The sequence below is a fragment of the Hemisphaericaspora subhashii genome (genome assembly GCF_019202705.1).
Source record: "Hemisphaericaspora subhashii strain CBS 10753 chromosome Unknown scaffold33, whole genome shotgun sequence".
Lineage (NCBI taxonomy): Eukaryota > Fungi > Ascomycota > Pichiomycetes > Serinales > Debaryomycetaceae > Hemisphaericaspora > Hemisphaericaspora subhashii.
The window spans coordinates 24319-44173 of NW_026057383.1; the positions used below are offsets into that span (position 1 = coordinate 24319).

The 19855-nt window shown below is 33.8% G+C and overlaps 12 protein-coding genes across 12 annotated transcripts; 3 read left to right on the plus strand and 9 right to left on the minus strand. All coding sequences in view use genetic code 12, as the record gives it.

Annotated features, from left to right (window-relative positions):
• Positions 1-304: 304 nt before the first annotated feature.
• On the minus strand, positions 305-1213 carry J8A68_005076 (uncharacterized protein; the record flags this gene model as incomplete). The annotated part of the gene is made up of 4 exons (XM_049409103.1): positions 305-450; positions 520-937; positions 1007-1102; positions 1169-1213. The coding sequence occupies 4 exons, from the start codon at positions 1211-1213 to the stop codon at positions 305-307; spliced, it is 705 nt and encodes a 234-aa protein (XP_049261614.1).
• A 627-nt stretch (positions 1214-1840) lies between these two features.
• Positions 1841-2449, minus strand: RRS1 (Rrs1p; the record flags this gene model as incomplete). Its single annotated transcript, XM_049409104.1, has 1 exon — positions 1841-2449. One exon carries the CDS (start codon positions 2447-2449, stop codon positions 1841-1843), a length of 609 nt encoding a protein of 202 aa, XP_049261615.1.
• Positions 2450-2604: 155 nt separating this feature from the next.
• Positions 2605-4650, minus strand: J8A68_005078 (ERMES complex Ca(2+)-binding regulatory GTPase; the record flags this gene model as incomplete). The annotated part of the gene is made up of 1 exon (XM_049409105.1): positions 2605-4650. The coding sequence occupies one exon, from the start codon at positions 4648-4650 to the stop codon at positions 2605-2607; it is 2046 nt and encodes a 681-aa protein (XP_049261616.1).
• Positions 4651-4931: 281 nt separating this feature from the next.
• Positions 4932-6107, minus strand: J8A68_005079 (uncharacterized protein; the record flags this gene model as incomplete). Its single annotated transcript, XM_049409106.1, has 1 exon — positions 4932-6107. The coding sequence occupies one exon, from the start codon at positions 6105-6107 to the stop codon at positions 4932-4934; it is 1176 nt and encodes a 391-aa protein (XP_049261617.1).
• A 273-nt stretch (positions 6108-6380) lies between these two features.
• Positions 6381-8501, minus strand: LRO1 (phospholipid:diacylglycerol acyltransferase; the record flags this gene model as incomplete). The annotated part of the gene is made up of 1 exon (XM_049409107.1): positions 6381-8501. The coding sequence occupies one exon, from the start codon at positions 8499-8501 to the stop codon at positions 6381-6383; it is 2121 nt and encodes a 706-aa protein (XP_049261618.1).
• A 586-nt stretch (positions 8502-9087) lies between these two features.
• Positions 9088-10077, minus strand: J8A68_005081 (uncharacterized protein; the record flags this gene model as incomplete). Its single annotated transcript, XM_049409108.1, has 1 exon — positions 9088-10077. One exon carries the CDS (start codon positions 10075-10077, stop codon positions 9088-9090), a length of 990 nt encoding a protein of 329 aa, XP_049261619.1.
• Positions 10078-12557: 2480 nt separating this feature from the next.
• Positions 12558-14039, plus strand: NRM1 (Nrm1p; the record flags this gene model as incomplete). Its single annotated transcript, XM_049409110.1, has 1 exon — positions 12558-14039. One exon carries the CDS (start codon positions 12558-12560, stop codon positions 14037-14039), a length of 1482 nt encoding a protein of 493 aa, XP_049261620.1.
• Positions 14040-14385: 346 nt separating this feature from the next.
• On the minus strand, positions 14386-15039 carry ERG2 (C-8 sterol isomerase; the record flags this gene model as incomplete). The annotated part of the gene is made up of 1 exon (XM_049409111.1): positions 14386-15039. The coding sequence occupies one exon, from the start codon at positions 15037-15039 to the stop codon at positions 14386-14388; it is 654 nt and encodes a 217-aa protein (XP_049261621.1).
• Positions 15040-15606: 567 nt separating this feature from the next.
• On the plus strand, positions 15607-16227 carry J8A68_005084 (N-acetylglucosaminyldiphosphodolichol N-acetylglucosaminyltransferase catalytic subunit; the record flags this gene model as incomplete). The annotated part of the gene is made up of 1 exon (XM_049409112.1): positions 15607-16227. One exon carries the CDS (start codon positions 15607-15609, stop codon positions 16225-16227), a length of 621 nt encoding a protein of 206 aa, XP_049261622.1.
• Positions 16228-16475: 248 nt separating this feature from the next.
• Positions 16476-17459, plus strand: J8A68_005085 (uncharacterized protein; the record flags this gene model as incomplete). The annotated part of the gene is made up of 1 exon (XM_049409113.1): positions 16476-17459. One exon carries the CDS (start codon positions 16476-16478, stop codon positions 17457-17459), a length of 984 nt encoding a protein of 327 aa, XP_049261623.1.
• Positions 17460-17481: 22 nt separating this feature from the next.
• J8A68_005086 (aldo/keto reductase) lies at positions 17482-18393 on the minus strand (the record flags this gene model as incomplete). Its single annotated transcript, XM_049409114.1, has 1 exon — positions 17482-18393. One exon carries the CDS (start codon positions 18391-18393, stop codon positions 17482-17484), a length of 912 nt encoding a protein of 303 aa, XP_049261624.1.
• A 414-nt stretch (positions 18394-18807) lies between these two features.
• J8A68_005087 (aldo/keto reductase) lies at positions 18808-19728 on the minus strand (the record flags this gene model as incomplete). Its single annotated transcript, XM_049409115.1, has 1 exon — positions 18808-19728. One exon carries the CDS (start codon positions 19726-19728, stop codon positions 18808-18810), a length of 921 nt encoding a protein of 306 aa, XP_049261625.1.
• Between the last annotated feature and the right edge of the window lie 127 nt (positions 19729-19855).

Below are 19855 nucleotides of genomic sequence, written 5' to 3' on the forward strand. Positions count from 1 at the left end.
GACCAATTGCTAACAAGTAATAATAACAATAATATTTCTAATTATACAATTACAGAAAAGAAAGACGGGTTACTAATACACTTCTAATAATATAAAAAAGACGAAATCTCATTTAGTTGTGAGACTTTATATTCAAACTTTCATATCTCTAGTACGTACTGTCATGAGATAGATCTGTTTCCTTCATTTATATGTGGAAGGTCTAGGGAATTATTTATACATTTCTTGTGGTTAGTGATATCTTCCTCGGTATGCTTGCTGCTGGACTCTTTGGTACCACGGTTGTATTAGATACAACCCCAATTTATGCAGAACTTAATTCTTCTACATCACTTTCGTCATCCGCTTCTTGTTTTGTCGTTACAACTGGGGTCAGGCCCGCACTCAATTCTTCAGGTTTATAAATATGAGTACTTAATATCTTATTCATCTCAAATGCACCAACCATTTCTATAATTATCAGTTAGTAAATCAACAAATTCTTTCTGAAGATTTGACAAGCTTAAAAATTATACATACTTTTCTTAAATAATCTTTGTAATTTTTCATCACAATTAATTTGTCGTTTATCACTTGGATTTTGTAAATTACGATCTTTAATATATATCCAAAGTTGTTTAACAACTTGTGGTCTAGATAATTTGGCTACTCCTAATACATCTTGAAGTTCTGTAGATAATACCATTTCCCGATTAAATGGATTATTAGGAGCTGGTGCACGCTCTTTTTTAGCCCTCGGCTTGGGTGATTTCCTAGTTTCTCTTGTTCTTACCTGTCTTCCTCCGGCTCTACTTAATTCATCCCGCAGCAATTTGGCTGCCAAAAGAGCATCTTTACGTTCCATTTCCTCCTTTTCTTTTTTGGCTCTTTTGACATTTTCTTCTCGTTTATCTAATAATTCATAGTATCTACCTAATATAAGGTCATTTATTTCTTTCTGATTATAACTGTTAGTAAAAAAAAATCACTCTAATTATCAAACTTCAAGGGAGGGAGATATACATACTTTATGAGGTTGGAAATCTATTCCGAATAATTCTTGTAATGCATTTCTTATCTTCTTTACGGTAATTTGTTCCAAGTCAGCCACACTTAAGATTGCCTAGTGTAAGAGTTAGTTAGTATTTCAAAATTTAATGTCAATAATAAAAGAAGAACGAGCACATACATCTATTGTTGGTAGATATCTATCAGGATCATAATCTGTACTCATTTTGTGTTAATATCCAAGTTGGGGGTGGGAGTCTTTATGCAATTTCTTGTGATCCTTTTACCGAAACAAAAATTTTTGATTGAGGGTGAGAGAGAGGGTTCAAATTTTTCATTTGATCGCGCGCGCGTCTACAATTGTTCGAATATTATCAGGGTTTAACTGATCGCGTTCCACAATCGGCTTCAAAACCGTCCTATAATGGCTTATTCTATTTTTCAAATAACTACAATAGGCTCGTTTAAATAATATAACCTGTTCTTGCCGAGGTCATTATAGATGGCAAATGGAACCTTCTCAATTTTACAGTCTAGAAATTTAATCAGCAAAGTTTCTAATAAATACTTGTGTTCTCGGTTAACTCTGGAGATTGAAAAACTTCTATAGAAAGATAGATTAGAACAAGTAGATGATATAGTTCAATACAAACAGTATTTCTCTTTCGATCAGTGTATTGGAAACAGAAAACGGTACATTTGTCAACACTCGTTTCCTGATAAATTCCTTTTATCGTGACAAGCCTTGGACACTTGGACTATTAAATCTTTAATGATAATATTAAAAAACTGTCTATTCAACTTCCAACTAATATACAAAAAGGCTACCCTAAAAATAACTATATTACAAAATTTATTGAGCCTGATTCTTTAAATTTCGTTTATGTTGTAATTCATTCTTCTTAATCAATTTCTTTCTTTCAGCACGTTTTAAAGTTCTTGGATCAATTAATTCATCAGGAGTATTCTTAACTTTATCTTCAACTTCAACCAACCATTGATCATCCAACTCTTTATTCTTACCCTTATATCCCCATTTAGGTACCCATTCACCAGTAGCTTCGTCATAAACCATCTTACCATCCTTGGCTTTGGCTTTAATACCCTTTCTAGCTGCAAATTGTTCCCATTTGGTTGGTGCTTTGGCTTTAGGAATGGCTTTTTCTCTAGGTAAGGGAGTAGTTGGTTCAGGTAACTGAATCAAAGTCATAGTTGAATTTTGACCAGTTGAAGATCCATGAGTTTCAGTAGTGGTTTTGACTGGAAGTGATAAGATTTGATTAATTAATAATTGTACATTATCACGAGTTATTGATGTTAAATATTTTTCCTTTTCAGCTTCATTTTTTAATTTATCATTATCAAGAGGATTTGGATCAAATGTTGCCAAATTCCCAAGATCATATGTGTTGGGGATTGGCTTATCTACTGTGACTGGTTTATATTCTTTTTCGGATGACATATTTGTTTCTATAAAAATTGTTGATGAATCTGTAACACTGGTTTGATATTGAAAGAATGTAAAATATATTTTTCGAGATGAGGATGGAAGATGAGGAAAATTTAATTTTACCAAAAAAAAAAAAAATGAGCCGCACCATTTCCTAATCTGGAAAGCTATCTTCTTCTCATGCTATTCAACATCCATACTGAAACTAATGCCATAACAGCAATGGCACCACCCGTCATAATCATATTCTTAACCTTTTCCTGATCAACTTCAGGTTCTTTTTCCAATCCAGGAGTAGCCGATGAAGGATTCTTAGCCGCATCTACTAATTGTATAAATAATTCATGAAGTGATGCAGTCCAAGCAGATGAAATATGTACCGGAGAACTTAAATATAAATCTCTTGTATAATTCTCAGGTTGAACATCTGATCTTTGTTGTTGTTTATCAAGATCCGCTTTCAATGCCACAAATACCGATGGTATTTCATCTAATTGATGTGAATGCTGTTCTCTTAAATCTACCAAATATTGAAATGAATCGGGATCAGAAGAATCATAGGCATAACAAATGACATCACATTGATCTAATCTAGTCTTGTTTTCAATAATTGCCGACTCTAATTCTCCAAGTTCTTCCAAGATCAAATAACATTGTTTCCCACCTCGTAATTCAATATCTTTAACTACTAATCTTGGTCTTATTGTAGGTGAATATATTTCACTATATGAATCGTGTAAAAACAGTTCAAGTAATGAACTTTTCCCTGATTTTGGAGCTCCTAATATAAAACAATTAAATACATTTCGATCATTAACTGAATTTCGATAAAATTTCCCTTGTCTTTGTCTTTTCTTTCTTGGCTTTGTTATCTTTAATGCCTTAATTGAACTACCTTCATCAAATCCTAAATATCCCAAATATTCTAATGTGGTTTTATAACTTAAAAAAGTAGTTAGATTCCATTGTGCCAACCAACCTTGTAATGTAACATATCCTTCTTCATTACAAACAATCGATGCTGGGAATTGAGTCTCCACCCATAATTTAGGAATCCCAGGAGTAGGTCTGAATAAATTATTTAATTCATCTTCATTTAAACCCCCGTCATTATCTTTATCAAATTTTATAAATAAATCAACAAAGAATCTATATCCGCTAGGACTTAATTCAACACTTGAATGGGGATTAACTTCAAGTGATGGGAATAAGAATTTATCACTTAAGGATAACGAATTTGTATAATTGAATGCTCTTAATATACACCAAATAGTTTCATGTCTACCTTCTTCAGCATACATTCTATTTAGGAGTATAAACCCATCTTCTGAAATTCCATCAATATTTGAAGAAAGTTGATCAGGTAAGATTTTTCGATTTAAATGATTTACAATATCTTCATATTCCATTTCTGTAACTGGTTCTTCAAAACATTTTTCATGCAATTTTGATAATTCATTAAAATTTAAATATCCATCTTGATCAGTATCACTTAAAAAGAATATTCTCTTCAATGCGGCAATTGCGGCTGGTTTAAGATTTCCTTCCTTAGCATCAAATACGGGGGATATTGGATGAGTGACTGCCCTTTGACATAAATAAAATGCTTCCACCACATTATAGTTATTCTTGGAACTACATCGTATGCAAGCTTCTATTTCTTTGAATTCATTTATTAATGGAATGAATTCATCTGAGTTCTGGTTCATAGTCGATTTTGACAGCGTCCCATTGGTGGTAGTAGAGTCTGATTTATTTGCACAGACAATAATGGGAAGATTGAGTCCCATTGATCTAAACATAGGCACCCAATGAAGAGATATACGTTCATATGTATAATGATCTGAATAAACTAACCAAATGACATCCGCTCGTTTTAATTCCTTTTGTAAATTAGCCATATCTGATGATGAAGTATCCACAATGGTTGTGAAATTGGGAATATATTTCAGAATGTCTGTAGTTCCTGATTCTTGAAATCTCAGTAATAGATCACTAGATTTCTTGGGTTTATGTCTTCGCTTGGTTGTGGTTGGTGGCGGGTTTTCTAATTCTTCAAAACTCTCAACATAATCATATCGGGAGATAGTTATTGGTGGCAATACTGTTTGTTGAGTATCAATGATTGTTTCTTTAATTAATGATGTTATTAATGATGATTTCCCAACGGATTCATCTCCACATACAACTACTCGTAATGTATCTTGGAACATGCTGCTGTGTTTGTTCTTCTTATAATCAGATGGTGTTGCATTCTGATTATTTTTTTTTTACGTGCTGCCAATTTTATGGTTCAGCTTGATGTGGCTCAAGGTCCAAGAGACAGTATCTAGGGACCCTCTAGATGGCCTAGGTTGGACCGAAGAGTTGAAGAAGATGGCTAGATACTCTATACTACAAGCTATATAGAATGTAATATTACTTCCTTTTATATTCCCATTTCATTAACCTCATTATAAAATCCTAATATCTATACATTTTTCCCTTTGTACAACTAAACCCTAAATATATTAAAATCATCAACAATTGATCCAGAAGTATCAGAAAGTTGGGAAATAAATCGTTCCGGATCTCTTGCTACTTCTGCAACTACATCAGTTGGTTCTTGTTCCTCTTCTCTTTCTTCGTGTTCAGATTCTTGATCATCTTCAATATCAACAAATCCAGATAAATTATCCTTTTCACAAATATCTTCAAAATTAGCTTGCTCCTTTTTTGATATAAATGATTTAATTTCCCCTAAATCTCCAAGTGAAAACTTACCAATTGTTGATTTTAATGTATTGAAAGTTTCCCGTTGCCAAAGTTCTTTCCGTTGTTGAGTTGATAATTGTTCAAAAGCATGGAAATTAAATGTTAATGAACTTATCAAGTTTAATTTATCTCTAGCTTTTAATTCATTAACTACAAAATCAAAACTACTATGATCAGGATATGATTCTGGCCAATTGGATATCGGTAAATACATGGCTGTTATATGGACAAAATTAACCGTTAGATCACCTCTCTCTGATTCATGATGTAATGGATGTTTACCAAATTGATCCAAGAACCATTCATTTGTAAGTATCTTAGCTTTTATTCTTCTATCTCGTAATTTCCTTCGAAGTTTACTCTTCTCTTTCAGTCCTCGAACAAAATCAACTGAGATTTGTGATCTTGCCAATGTCTTTTTAGATACTTTTCTCTTTTTTGGATGTTTTAAGAATTCTTCTTCAATCGGTTTAGATGTAGATGGGTTAACTCCCGTCCCGCTAGTTTCAATGTCATAATTTCTACGTTTAGTAAGACTTCTCAATGCATTGATCTCTTCTAAAGGATGTAACCGATCACCCTTTCTAGAATCTAAATGACGTCCTAATATTCCTTTACTTGTGAATTCTTTTCTACAATATGGACATATTTTTCCATTATCAGCAACAATAGTGTCCTTTGTCATTGATACGAGTGGTTGGAAAGTAGTTTCCGATGAGATGTTATACGGTGGTCGTTGTAGATTAGACTGTAGGTTCGGAGATGTAGTTGATGATGTTGACCCATACAAGTCTATTTCTTCTTGCTGTTGCTGTTGCTGTTGCTGCTGTAACTGTTGCTGCTGACGTGAGTCTCTACCAGGAGCAGATTGACTCTGCTCTGGTATGTTTGCAAATTGAGCAAACTGTTCATTCATGACATTGTTTAAAGAAAAGAAGAATAGGATTTCTTTATTAAAGTTTTTTTTTTAAAATTATCTTTTTTTATTTTAATTCAACTAGATGCTTAATTATTTTTTATGCGTTTCTTGTTTTATTGTCTTTGCTTTTCTCATTGTTCTTGTTTTTTAAGTTTGCTATTTAAACTTCTACCCCCCAATTCCCCCCCAAAAAGTTTCCCCCAATTAAATTATTAATTATTCCTTAATTATATAATTATCAATATATTTATATTTCTACATACAAAATTTCTAAATATTTAGAGATTCTACAATTTGTTTTAGATCACTTACATACTTATTCTGAATAGTATCACCTCTCCCGGCAGCAACAGTAAGTATCAATTCATTTAAGGCAGCACTACCTAAAATATCAACATGTTCAGCCGTTCTAGCACCACCTCTAATATCAAAAGTATTTGGTTCATGCTTAATCTCTACAATTGTAACTCTAGAATTTCCAGGATTAAATCTTGATTTTGATCGCTTTTGCCATTCATGACACATGGCATGGGTTAATAACGAAACTGTCCCATCACCATCTCCGAAATACACGGGATTTTCCGCGTCTGGGTCAATCACATACGGTAATCTTAATGAGCTATCGGCGGTGGTATATGTATATGCTCTTTCAGTTGGTTTTCCAACCCCGTAGAAACAATATACTTTGAGATCAGGGGCATTAGGTAATGCAGCTTCAAGAGGGTTTGACCACTTCAGTTGAATTTGATTATTTTCTTGAATTTCCTGTTTGGTACTTGCTACTCCAAATGAATAATTTTCTCGAACTCTTTTGGAATACCATTCAGGTGAATTATCTAACAATTTATCTATACTTTCAGCCATGGTTACATTATATGTAGCCCCATCACTTTCTTTGAATTGAATAAAGGTTCCAAATGTTTCTCGATTGGATGTACTATTAGTTTCAAATTCAGGAAGAGTTCCATTCTCATGTAATGCATTGGTAGGATCATCTGGAGCATATGTTAAATTGCCCCAAAGTAAATCGCCTCCCTTTGGAATCATACTAGCAATTCCACCAAATGATCTTAATAAATCAACTCGTTCTCTTCTACTGAAAAATTGTTCTAATCCATACACTGCTAAAGCATTCAATTGAACAGTATCTTTCATCTCACCAGACATTAAAGCAGATATAGTCTTTGGAGCACCCAAAGATGACCCACTAATATCCACAAATGCCTCAATATGATCATTGACCCAATTAGGTCCTCCGTTTCCGTATAATTCCCCATTAGCTTCAACCCATTTCATAAAATAAAATATCACTTGAGATCCCATAGAATGTCCCACAAGAATCGATTTCTTCCCGGAAAACGTTTTGGTTAATTCAATTTGAATTTTCAATTTTGAAAAATATCGATCCCGTCTTTCTAAATCAAGATAAGTTAATCTCCAATCATAAGCAGCAGTATGCATATCATCGGGACTATAACCAATCACGGCAAGATTTTGTAAAATCTTATTCCAAATCCAATATCCTGCCATAAAGAAATCAGAAGACTCAAACCCCTGGGCTGCTCTCAATTTAACATCGGGAGGATCGAGTCCAGTTTCTTCATCTAACATTATATGTTTCAACCAGCAGGTTTTATCAAGAATCATGGTTCTTAACATATAAAAAGATCCCCAAAGACGTTTCCTAAAATGATTTATAGAAGGACATGGTCCTGAATTTGTAGTAGACCAGGATTCAAGTCCAGTAGATATCACCCCTGGGACTAATACAACATTGAATTCATGAGTATAATTCTTTGTCAGTAATAACCTTTTCCCAACACTAAAAGATTCAGCTGATCCATGTAATCCATCATCAGGATTCTCAGCTTCTTGTAAAAATGATTGTAATCCAGTAGGTAATAAGTCTTTCCAATCTCGCCAATCTTCAAATAAATAACTTACTTTATCAAAATTAACCAATTTTTCTAATTCTCCAGGAAATGCAGGTCCATGGGATGATGTTATGAAAATAGCTGCCAATAATCCAATCAAAGCACCTAATATAAACATAACCCTTCTACTTTCATGTATCCTCTTTTTCCTCTTTACTTCAGCAAGCTCGGTTCTTATTTCTTCTGAAAAACGACGTGATGGACGATGATGATGTGGTTCCACATACAACAGATGTCTTCTTTTCATCTCAAGTGATGTTCCATATGTGACGCTATCAGATTCAGATTCTTCCGATGGGAGCAGATAGGATCTTCTTCTCGTTGGTCTGCCGTTAATGGATATTCCTGAGGATTGTGCTATGCCTTGAGAGTTATTATTTGGTCTTGCCGCCGCCGAGGCTTGGTCATCACTATCATCACCCGATGGGGTTCTTTTCCTGTTTATTAGACTTGACATTTTTCTGCTCTGTGGGGAATTGCTTGGTGTAGTAGTGGTGTCGACTATTCTGTATGAACTTGACTAGTGTAGTAGCTATAGTATTAGGTTGATATCTATTCAATTGACAAATTAAAGATGAAATAAAAGCCAGCAACAACAATGAAAAATAAATTATAGAACGAGATTATTATTTTTTCACTTTAAATTTAAATAAAATAGAACAATTGAAATTTGTCTGGACTCCTATTTTTTTATTTTTAACTGTCTTTAGATAAAAGCAAGCAACTTTTCAATTGACCTTTTTGCAATTGAGGATTATCTGAATACTTATGGGAATTATATGAGTCTTATATGTACTCTGATTTTATTGATATGAACAAATAATGGCTGTGAGCGCGAGAGGATATGCTGGCAAATTTCAGAGCAAGAAGTTTCGCGTTTTGTTCTACCGAAGCATGTGAAGTTTTTAACCTGTCAATGCTGGTAATTCTGTCAAAAAGGAAACCTTATTAGTCAAATACTAAAAATCTATTGAATTTTACTATTTATTCAAGAACGTCAAGAAACTTACTTAGCAAGCTTACAATTTTCTTTGTACAAACTTTTATAAAGCATCCATGGTATAATCGTACTCAATACCGGGGGTTACGCTAGCAATAAACTTCAAAAAGATAATTAAATATTGGTCTACTCTAATACCTTCTGGTTGTTCTTCTTCTTCTGTTACTTGCCTGTCTTCTACAGAAAGATTTGCAGTCCTTTCTTCCAATTCCTGGGCACTATCACCCTCTTCCTTTTGTTTCTTCAATTTTGAATGTTTCATCAATACCTTCATAACAGAAGCATGTCTGCATGGATGGATCGAAATTGAAGTGGTATTATAAGCAACTGGTAAATTTTCAATAGTAACTGTCTTATCTTTATAATCCGAATTAATATCTTCAAACATTTGTTTAGGTAAAAGCGGTATACCATTAGAATCAAACCCAACTAAATACATCTTAGGAACACGATATGAGGTTGAATATGTAATGTATAAATCATATTTCCTAAGACTATTATTTGAATCTCCACGAATATCTTCGAAATCATCTTCAACCTCTTCTCCGTCCTCATCATCCTCAGCAGTTTCATCTATGAATTCATCGATATCATTAGAAATGTATACCGGCTCTTCTTCCTCATTATCCTTCTTCTTCCCCTCTTCTTCTTCTATCTCCTCTGCTTGATCTGCCTTATCAGTTGCATGACTGGTCGCCACTTTTTTCGACTTAACCCACCCATCTTCTCCATCCTCACCTTCAATCTCTTCCTCTTCCTCTTCTTCAATCCCATCACCGCCTTCTAAGTAATTAGAAGCCCTTTGATAACTAGGCACATGTCTAGTGATCAAAAATTGTTTATCAGAAGGCAAGAAACTTTTTTGTAAATTCTTGGGACAACTTGACCATTGCCATGTGGGAAATTTATAAACTAAATAATCACCAGCTTTCACGAATTCTTCAGGACTGATTTCTCCTGTGGTTGAGAAATTAGAACTATGATTAATTGGGGTTAAATATTCTCTTAGAGATGATAATTTGGATCTGAACATGGTTTTTGTGTAATGGTTGTATAAATTAGCAATGAAGACTTATTGGAGGGAAGGTATTTGACTCAAAAAACTTTATCTGTTTACTTGAGGTTTTGTAATGAAATGAATTGGAATAGTAGTGTGATGTGCAGATGTTGATTTGATAGTAAGATTTTTGATGACCAATTGTGTAGTCAAGTAATCTCCAATTGTCTTATCAGCAATGAGGATCGTTTCTGGGGGCCACACTGACTTGCTCGCACAAAAATGGCAAGTTCGTGTGTGGTCGTGTCGCTACCGGTAAAAAAAAATGCACGTGTATGTCAGGTGACTGATTTTTTTGGAAATTGGATGGTGTTGGTTTGAATTCTTTTAAAAGTATGATAAGCCCCCCAAATTCAAAGAAAATCAACATGAATGTATTCAATCTGTTAGTTAGAGGAGGACTGTACTCTATTAGGGTTAATTATTCTTTAAATAGCTATTTTTTTTGGTTTTCTATTTTTTTGTTCAAATTTCCCAGAAAATTCCTCGATTGGGGTATTGCAGAGATAAAATGAAACACCGAAAGAGCTCTATTCCACCATCTCCTATAACCAATTGTAAGAATAAACTCATATATGTCACAGGAAGCTTTTTATAACTTAATGAGGATATAGAACTAGGATAGTGCTAGCTTGATACCAGATAGGGCGTGCATTGAAAGGTGTGCGAAATAAAGAGGATTGCTCAATTCCGCGAGAAATTTCTTCTCAGGAATGCCACGCTTGATAACAAGGAACGACAATAAATTATGCCTCCAATTGATGTATCTATTCCATATACAATTACTAGTGCTTTGCTAAATTTAGTTAATTCCCAAAAAGTTTACTTTATGTAGAAGTAATTTTTTTGCAGCATTTTGATTTTTAAATTAAGGTAAACAAACAAACCAAACAGGACAATAGACTACTATTCTAAAACAATAGAGTTCATATTTTTTACAAGGCTTAATTGTAAACAACGGTATTTATAGAACAAACAGATGTTACTTTTGAAACCTGAAAAGAGGGCGACGTTCCAGAAAAAAGTGGTAGATCATATCCGCCAGTAACAGAGTAAATCTTGCTAAATCAAAAAGCGTTGTTCTTCGTCTAATGTTAAGATCATTCTTAGAAGAAAAAGGGAGGGGATCAGAGGAAGTCAACGGTGCATATGAACGCGTTATGGTTTTGAAGATATCCAAATAAAGCACCCTTTGTTTGAAGAAGTTTATTTCTTTTTCAATAATCAGGTTTAGCTTTTAACTAACGAATCTTTTTGAGTACGTGTCTTTACTGAGTGGCTCTTGTGCAATTGTGATTGCAATTGCATGGAGGAATTGAGGTACAAAGTGATGAAGATACACGCGCATCCTTTCCCAAATAGATTTGAATCAAAAGAACGAGACACCAAAAATAACTATGACTAAAAAATATTTTTTTTGTTTCGTTCCTCGTAATTATCGTTTCTTTTTGTTTGTTGTGAAGTTTTGCTGCAATTTCCTGCAATTTCAATTCGTGTAATATGCATCAATAATTCAGGGACAAAAAAAAGGTTAATAGCGAAACCAAAAGCTTACAAACAAGCACAAAACCCGTTCCCTTCGCGAAATTATCTTTTTGATTAAGTAACCGCTGTAATTATCACAAAAGCAAGTCGTCGCGACTTAGACTAAACTCCAAGCTCAACAAGATTCAATTATTGGATTGAAGAAGCGCCTGTCTATTTAAACAATAGTCCATTAATTTGGATCTCTACATTTTGTAATTACGCGACTTCATTCAATTCTCGGAGAGTGAGGTCATTTCGTGGGTTTTCACGATATCCTCTACTAATGGAGCTTACAAGTTTCTCAATTGAAGAGGATATTCCCAGACCGGTTTCAGAACAACAATATTTCAACCCCATGTGTGTTTCACAGTCTTCAAAGAACAAGGTCCATTCTCACTTGGGACTTACCCCAATGGATGTGTCAGTGTGTAGATACTCCATTAGGCTCACTCGGTCTTTAGTATTGTGTTTTGAAGTTTACCTAAAATAGGTTTCCCAACAATAAGGAAAATCCTCTCTAAAAAAATATTGCAAAATACAAAAAAAATAATTTCTGGTTTGTTTTGATTTTTCCTTAAATAAACGCAAATTTTAATTTTCACTTTCATTCTTGTCTCTTTGCGTTTTACTCTTTTACAATAAATAATAAACCCTTTACTTTCATTCCATTCAGTTTTTCTAAACTATCAACTGTCACTTCCAAAAAGGCATTCACTCAAGCTTTGAGATTTTAATATTGAGTTCTACATTCAAGTACAACTTACCACCTCCCCCCTACCACCCATTTCATCCGCGCTTCTAGAAAAAGCAAAACATTGTCAACTGTGACACGCTAAGCAAATTGAGAAAATATAAACGCGAACTTCGTGTCCTAACATTTGTTTTAACAACCCAATTGATCTGAATTAGCAAGTCTCAAACAACGTAGAATGTCCTTAACAACGAATAGAATCGCATTGGCACCAATTAAAGAAAGTCACTTGAATTCAACTCCTTCATCTAATGCCAGTACACCAAAGAAGAGACCAAGTTTAGTTTCCATGAATAAGCAATTTGCTGGTAATTTCTCCAAAAAGAAAGCTGATTTAATTACTAGATCCTTCACAATATCTGAATCCGCTACTTCTTTAAGCAAGACCTTTTCTCCATTTCAATCGCTTAGTTTCTCCGATTCAAGATCAACTTCAAACAATTCTTCATCTTCGGTTAGAATCAAAGTTATTAAACCTAATAATCAAAACAAAAACGATGCAGCTGGTTTAGCAGCCACCAAATTAAAATTAAAGCTACAACTAGCTCTCTACAAAATCCAACAAAAACAATCAACCATAACGCGTCCAATAACCAAAAACACCAAAATGGTAGCTGACGAAACCACAACAATAAAATTCAATTCAGCAACCTCTCTTAAATTCCTTAGTCCTCCAAATTCCGCAAAGAGTTCTAGCTTCACTTCGCCAACCCGTCAAACTCCAGTAATAAATCCAATAGGAGAATTTGCATCCTTACCAACGCCACCAGAACCAAGAAACTACTCATCCTCAGTTAATATCAACTTAGAAACAAAAACCAAATTATTGGCGGCCGTTAACAACGAACATGAACAGCGGCCATCATTATCTAAAATTGCGCATAGTAAGCAATTAAGTGTCAAGAGAAGAATTCAAAAATTGAAATTATATCAAATAAGAAAAGATTCAATATTTTATTCTGATAACAACCATGGTAAATTACCTTTAGTTCCAGGTGAAACCAATACCAACCCAATACGCACATCATCATCAAACTCATTAAACATAGCTACTGCTGGCCCTACTTTTTCTACTTGTTCTAATGGCAATTTGGCAAGTATGATAAACACAACTAATTCATTAATTTTTCCATTTGCAACAAATTCAACATATCATTGCGCTACCAACAATAATCATCCAGACTCTACTTCTCCCAAGGCTAAAGAAGCATCTTCATTACCTTCAATTCTTCTTAATCCACCAGGAACTAATCAGTCCTTCTCAGCTAGTCATGCAACTTATTTACCATCGATCAATAAGATTTTGAGAACTCCAATTAAAAAAGCAAATTCAACACGTTATTATCAACAAAATATTGCCAACAATAATAATCACAGTGGGAGATTGACTCGTTTGCATACCACTAGCGATGATACTACTATTGATGAAGATGTCGATATGACGATCATCAATAACACAACCACCGTGGAACATGATACCACTATTGCTGAAAGGAATGATGGCGATGAAGACGAAGAGGACGATGATGAAGATGAAGATGATATGGATGCTAGAAAGAAAAGTGTGCTCAGTTCATCTCCATTACCTAATCATTTCGGAACCCCTAATAGTTTCAGTATTGCAAAATCATTATTGCAATTAGGAGGTCATCAAATGTGAACTGGAAATGGAGAGAGTTTGAAAAAGTTAATAGATGACAATGTTTCCGTTTTACAAAAGAAATGTATTTATAGATGATCATATTTATGTTGTGACGCTTTTTGGTTTGATTTTTAGTTTTTAGAGAGAAAAGAATTTTCTTCAGTAGTATTGCATTATTGATCTTTTAGTTTGAGTTGTCTTGCTTCAAGTAAGTGGCTTCATTACCTTTTTAATAAGTTTCCCCTTTATTTCATTTTTTGTTTGATAGTTTAATATTTTAGAAAAAGTTTTAATATGAATTAATACATTTATTTAAAAATAACAAGCTCTAATCTATATCTCTAATAATTCTAATGAATAGCTCTTAGAATTTACCTCTTAATAAGTTCTTGACCATATCTCTAGCAGTATAATATGAAGTTAAGTAAAAAGTATAGAAATCCATAGTAGAACTTAACGTATCCAATAAACCAAAAGGTAACATTGCAGGAATCCAACCTTGAGCCAATTCCAAAGCAAAAGCACCACTTGGCATACTATATTGCTTAACATGGCCCTTTCTTAAATGATGTTGATCCCCAGGATAATAAATTTCCGGAGCTAATGCACCAGCATAGGCAGCTCTCTGTTCACCAGTTAAAATAGTGAAATAATCATCAGCAAAATGAACACCAGTATGACCTTCAGTTCCAACTGCAGTCCCAAAGAAAATCAAGTATTCTGAAATAGAAGCATGTAAGATAAACATAGTTCCCATGGCTCCACCAGCATTATTATAGAACCATTCTTCGAAATTTAAATCATTAACGATATTTGGATAAGTTTCTTTGATTTTTGGAGCTAAGTCCATCATGATGGCAGTTGCATTACCTTCTGGATGGTTGGCTAATACATCTTGAACTAAACCTTGTAAAACCTTTTCATCAAATATATAATTTGATGGTAACCAAGTATAGAAAAGATAATTGAAAATACTGTAGAGGGCAAGTGGGATTATTCCAAAGGCTAATAACTTCATCTTTCTGGCTATGATAACTTAAACTAGCTGAGAATGAATTCAAAAGGTAAGGATCGTAAATTCAATATAAATAGACATCAAAGTCTAATAAACAACATGAAAACGAAAACTAAGATCGATGCAACCCAAGGGAACGATTCTAACGCCGATACGATCGTATATTGTGCAGAAAAAAAAAATCTACGAGCAATGGGGTCGTGTATTTACAAAATTGTAAACAGTTTTTCATTAGACCGAAGTCCGGGCCTGACATGGAGAGCTGTTCAGACAATCTTATATGTAACGGTTATCTATATAGTCTGCCCATCCAATATCGTTTAGCTCAAGTCGGACGTATCAAATTATGCTTGCTGTGTATTGGTTCCTCAAACGACCGGTGCTTACCTTTATGATCTACCCTTTTCCTTCGGGAACGTCCATGGCTGTGCAATAGAAAATGGAACTGCATATAATTTGAATTTCCATAGAGAATCAAATCTTCTATTTGGTAGTTTCATTAGGGATAATCTTTCGGATCAATCTCTTTGCACCGGATTGTATTAATAAATCTACCCGTTCCGTTACATCATGTTTACAGTAGTGGTTACCACAGGAGCAACTGTCACCTTTACGTCATTAATTGAGAAAATTGTTGATGCTAAATTTATTCAGGAATTAAAGAATATCAAAGTGACAAAGTTAATAATACAATTCGGAAATGAAGTAGTGGATTCCATACATATAAGTGAACTCTTCTTTAGTAAACAAATTAGAGAGAAGAATATATTAGAAACATTGCAACTATCAGATACAGAAAATGGAAGGGTCAAATCAGAGGTAAAACATTATAGTTCGAGTACATTTGAAATCATTGCATTTCCTTATTCTCGAAATATAGATGAATACATCCAACAAGCAGATGTCGTAATCACTCATGCAGGTACAGGGTCTATTATAGATACATTAAGAAACCACAAGAAGTTGATGGTAGTTGTTAATGATAAATTAATGGATAACCATCAATTAGAAATTGCCAATGAATTTTCAAAACTCGAGCATTGTTTGAGTTATCAAGTTAATGAAGTAAATGATAGCGGGTTTATCAATGACTTGAAACAATTGCTTAATAATGAGATCAAATTAGAACCCCTCGCTGACAATGATGGGAATGTTATGGAAGCAATCATTTATGATGAATTAATGAAGTAGAAAATAAAATTGTTAAACACTGAATGGAAATCTAAGTAAAACAGCTCTCTAGGAACCTCCTGATGAAGTCTATCAGTCAGATATAATGTCTAACCCAGAGTAATTGAATTCACTAGCCACTTTATAGAAATATAGAAATTAGTCAATATACACGACCACTCCCTACTAAATGGTGTGGAGGGTTTGACTTTTTTACAACACTTTTAGCCTTTCTTCTTATCTTGATTGATACATACTTAGATTCGCTGATGACAATAAAAGAAAGTATAGTAGAAGCAGTCAACGACACTTCAATCGATGACAAAACTAGAGTGAGCCAATTGCAATCATTGCTAGTACAATTGGATGAGAATTCACTTACTGAACTTGAAACCAGCGATTATCCAATTGAAGACGTTCATAAGAAAATAATATCATTAATACAATGTGAGAATATCATGGTAAGGAATCCACATTCTCCTAGAATAAAGGAACTTATCCGAGAGATTGTATCCTTGCCAATCTCGGTCAGTATCGATGAAAATGATTTCAATAATATGTTTATCAAAGTGAAATATAATGACTTAAACACCGATTTACAATACTTGTTAAATGATATCCAATATAATAAATTCACCGAATTAATCAACAAGAAGATCATTAATGCGAAATCTGTACCAACTTCAAACCCCAATCACAAAGAATTGACGTATTTATTAAATTTGAAAATCTTACAGCTTTATTTGATTTCAAATTATGACTTTAGAAAAGTCAATATTATCAATTACTTGAACGAGAACTTAAATCTAGAAGCATTGGATCCTGAAACTACAGGGCTTTTTAGAAGTGCATCCACAACTCCTTTTATAATGTATGAAACATTCAATAGAATCTTGCAACATGACTTTCAAAACAATTATTTCTCAATTGTTCAAACTATGGATAAAAGAAGGTTAAGTATTAATCTTCTCGAGAATAATATTGTCAAATTGGGCAAATATTTTAAATCAATAAATATTCAACGGATTTATCAAATGTTTAACCTTTCTCCTCAAGAGATTGATCTTGAAGCTTTACTATTTGAGATGATTTTGCATAAGAAGTTAAGTAGTAACACCAAAATTGATCAATTGAAGAATTTAGTAGAGTTTGGAGAGGACGCATCTAAAGAAAGTGCTAACAAGGAAACAAAATTGAATCAACATGTTAAAGAAATCGGAAATATAATTAATGATGTATACTTAAGAATATAAACCTAGAGAACCAATGAAAGATCTAATCATATGTAGCGTACTCCTTGGAGTATCTTCTGATAGTTTTTTGTTTCCCGACTTGTGTAATTTCATCAATGTCTTCCTGGGATAACTCAAATTCAAAAATAGCTAAGAAATCCTTAATTCGATCTTCCTTACCTGAAGTAGTAACTGGCAAGACTCCTTGTTCTACTACCCATCTTAACAAAATTTGACTCTCTGACTTTTGATACTTTTGAGCCAAGTTTTTCAAGACAGGGTCCAAAGGACCAGCTTCATCCTGAATGACTGGACTTAATGGACCATAAGCCTCAATCAAAATGCCTTGTTCTTGAGAATATTGAACAATTCCAGGGGTTTGATTTTGTAAATATGCACTAAATTCAATTTGATTAACACTTGGTCTATATTTTGGATCAGATTCCAAGATTTCCTTTAAATGTTCAATCTTGAAATTAGAAACACCAATATTTTTAGCTAATCCTTCATCTTTTAATTGTTCTAAATAATTCCAAGCTTCAACCAAATTATAACCATGGGTTTCTTTCTTAATATATGGAAAATGAATTAAATATAAATCAACATAATCCAATTGCAAATCTTGTAAATCTTTCTTTAAAGCATCATAAGGATTACCAAGTTTGGATCTGGTAGTATAAGTGGCATTTCCTGAGTTGAACTTACTAGCAATAAACAATTCTTCTCTTGGAACTTTGGAATTCTTGATAGCTAAACCAATTTCAGTATTAGTACCATAAACTTCAGCACCATCAATATGACGAAATCCAAGTTTGATAGCTGTTTCTAAAGCTTCGACAACTTTGGAGTCGATATCAGTTGTACCTCTCTTGAACCATTTTGTACCAACACCATACGAAATAGCTGGAATTTCGTTACCGTTGTTTAATTTGAATGCGTTTTTAACTAAGGACATTGTGATATAAGCTTATATTGGGGATTAATGACTTGAAGAATTTAAAGAAAATGGAAAATGAAAATCTCAGGGGTATACTATGAATTATTTATACAGGGACCAAGGGGATTTTGCCTTTCACGTCTGTGGCTTTGTGTTGCTTCATTGTTGACAGTCCCACACTTTTGACAACTTGCGAACAATGGTTGCTAAATTGCTGCGAACCACGAAAAATTCACATTTTTTCTTGCAGCCATAGTTAACCAACCACAGACCCACAGAGCCACCTCAGAATAATGTGGCTGTGCCTCTAACACACGATAGAATTTACAGTGAGGGCTTAATGATGACAGAATGAAAGCAAGCAACAAATTTTCATTAAACTAACTAGAGAGGAACATAAAGTAAACTAGAAGAGAGTAACATCAGACAAGCCTAACTCTTAACCTTACTAACAACATTATGTAACATTCCCTTAAGACCTCTGTCACTTCCTTTACCAGAGATTGCATCCAAATCTTCCATTGTCAATTGGAAATCAAAAATTTCAAGGAAGGATTTGATATCTGCTGCATCATTGGAGGTAACAACTGGTAAGACACCCTGTTGGATAGTCCATCTCAATAAAATTTGGGCTTCAGTCTTACCATACTTCTTAGATAATTTTGTTAAAAGGGAATTCAAGTTGTGTTTAGTGGTGGTTTCCAGTAATGGAGACAAAACCCCATATCCTTCAATCAAGATACCTTGTTGTTTACAGTATTCAAAAATTCCTGGAGGTTGATCTTGAACAGAAGCACTATATTCAATTTGATTAACAGCAGGTCTATGAGTTGGATTGTTTTCTGAAATTTGCCTCAAATCATCAACTGAGAAGTTCGAGACACCAATATTCTTAGCCAACCCTTCATCCTTCAATCTTTCGAGACATTGCCATGCTTCAATTAAAGAATATCCATGAGTTTCTTTCTTGATATGTGGAGAATGAAGCAAGTACAAATCAACATAATCTAATTGCAAATCACGAAGATCTCCTTTCAAAGCAGAATAAGGATCCTTGTAATCAGATCTCTCACCTAAATCTGGACCACCTGAAAAGAATTTATCAGTGATAAACAATTGATCTCTGGAGAGTGATGACTTGTTTAAAAGAAGCCCAATTTCTTTGTTTGTATTATACACTTCTGCACCATCAAAATGGCGGAAACCGACATCAATAGCGAATTGTAAATTCTTGATAAGGTTATCGTTTAAACCTGGTTCTCCTCTCTTTTCCCATTTTGTACCCATACCATAAGCAATAGCAGGGATTTTAGAACCGTTTGGTAATTGAAAAAAATCTTGTGAAAGTGACATATTATACACTTGATTTATTTGTTATCGTATACTAAAATGAATTAGAAAAGTTTTATGTAGATGAGAACTTCTTGGTGCTTATATATGGATATGACTTTTAAGTTTGCTTGCTATTGTATACGATTGC